Source organism: Egretta garzetta, unplaced genomic scaffold (assembly GCF_000687185.1).
Source record: "Egretta garzetta isolate BGI_Z169 unplaced genomic scaffold, ASM68718v1 scaffold260, whole genome shotgun sequence".
In the NCBI taxonomy this organism is placed as follows: Eukaryota; Metazoa; Chordata; class Aves; order Pelecaniformes; family Ardeidae; genus Egretta; species Egretta garzetta.
Window position 1 is genome coordinate 86,881 of NW_009258662.1, and position 1,100 is coordinate 87,980.

Here is a 1,100-nt window from a genome sequence, read left to right on the forward strand (position 1 = left end):
ATTGGCAGCAGCCCATCCTGCCCGAGATGTCATCCATCGCTTGCAGAGCTGCCTCAAGACTCCAAATCCTAACAAGGCAGCGGTGTGTCTGGGAGTTTGCCCTCCCTGGCCATCTGCTCTGCCTCTGGAGCACTCACGCATCGGCTGAGGAATTGCTGCAGCTCCCAGGCAGGGCTGCTCAGCCAGGTCGCACGGGGAGATGCTGCACCACGCTTCGGTGCAGTGTCCTGTGAAACACAGGGATCAGAGCCCTAAACTGCCCTGCTTGAGGATTTGCTTACCTTGGAAAGATTTCACTTACCCCAGCCAATGCCAAAAGTTGTTCCAGGTACTTTGACATCAGCAAATGCTTCTTCGCGCGTGTCACTGCTACGTAGAGCAGGTTCCATTCATCCTCAAGATTCGCGCCTAGGTTGGAAGAAAGATCATCAAGAGCTTTAGAGAACAAGAATGAACAGCTCTGCCATTCTTTTACTGCTTCAGCTAGTACTTCTGGGAGGACGCTTGGTGCTTCCCCGGGAGAGCACGAACTTCATTCTCCCTTCCAGGCAAAGGCAGGACTCTACACGCCTGGAGAAGCAGCTCACTGCTACGTGCTTTCCCACCTCCCGGGCACCGACTTGACATGGGAGGAGTATCTCAGCCTCTAGACTCACTCTGCAGGCTCCTCTCTGCTCACTGGGAAGAGACCAGCTCTTCCAAAGCTGAACTGTGGCACCTCAGGAAAGCAGTACATTCCCCAAGCGTGGAACTGGGCTTTCTCCGTTGCTAGACGCCTACAAGCTCGACTGCAGGAATATTCCCCTGCCCCTGTCTTGCTGGGAAGGGAACTACGGCAAGATCAATGATCACTAGGACAGTCAGTGGCTGGATGGCCGAGCCCAGAGAGTGGTGGTGAATGGAGCTAAATCCAGTTGGCGGCCGGGCACAAGCGGTGTCCCCCAGGGCTCAGTTCTAGGGCCAGTCTTGTTTAATATCTTTATCAATGACCTGGATGAGGGGATTGAGTGTGCCCTCAGTAAATTTGCAGACAACACCAAACTGGGTGGCAGTGTTGATCTGCTTGAGGGGAGGAGGGCTCTGCAGAGAGACCTGGACAG

The 1,100-nt window shown here is 54.5% G+C and overlaps 2 protein-coding genes across 4 annotated transcripts in view; one reads left to right on the top strand and one right to left on the bottom strand.

Annotated features, from left to right (window-relative positions):
- Positions 1-1,100, top strand: part of IL15RA (interleukin 15 receptor subunit alpha) — an 18,182-nt gene that overhangs the window by 9,836 nt on the left and 7,246 nt on the right. The gene's annotated exons all lie outside the window — the stretch shown is intronic.
- FBH1 (F-box DNA helicase 1) overlaps positions 1-1,100 on the bottom strand; it is a 39,661-nt gene that overhangs the window by 1,898 nt on the left and 36,663 nt on the right. For all 3 annotated transcript variants that reach the window (XM_035903882.1, XM_035903881.1, XM_035903883.1), the window contains one exon: positions 302-408. In XM_035903882.1, the coding sequence (XP_035759775.1) occupies positions 302-408 (107 nt within the window). The remainder of the gene's footprint in view (positions 1-301; positions 409-1,100) is intronic.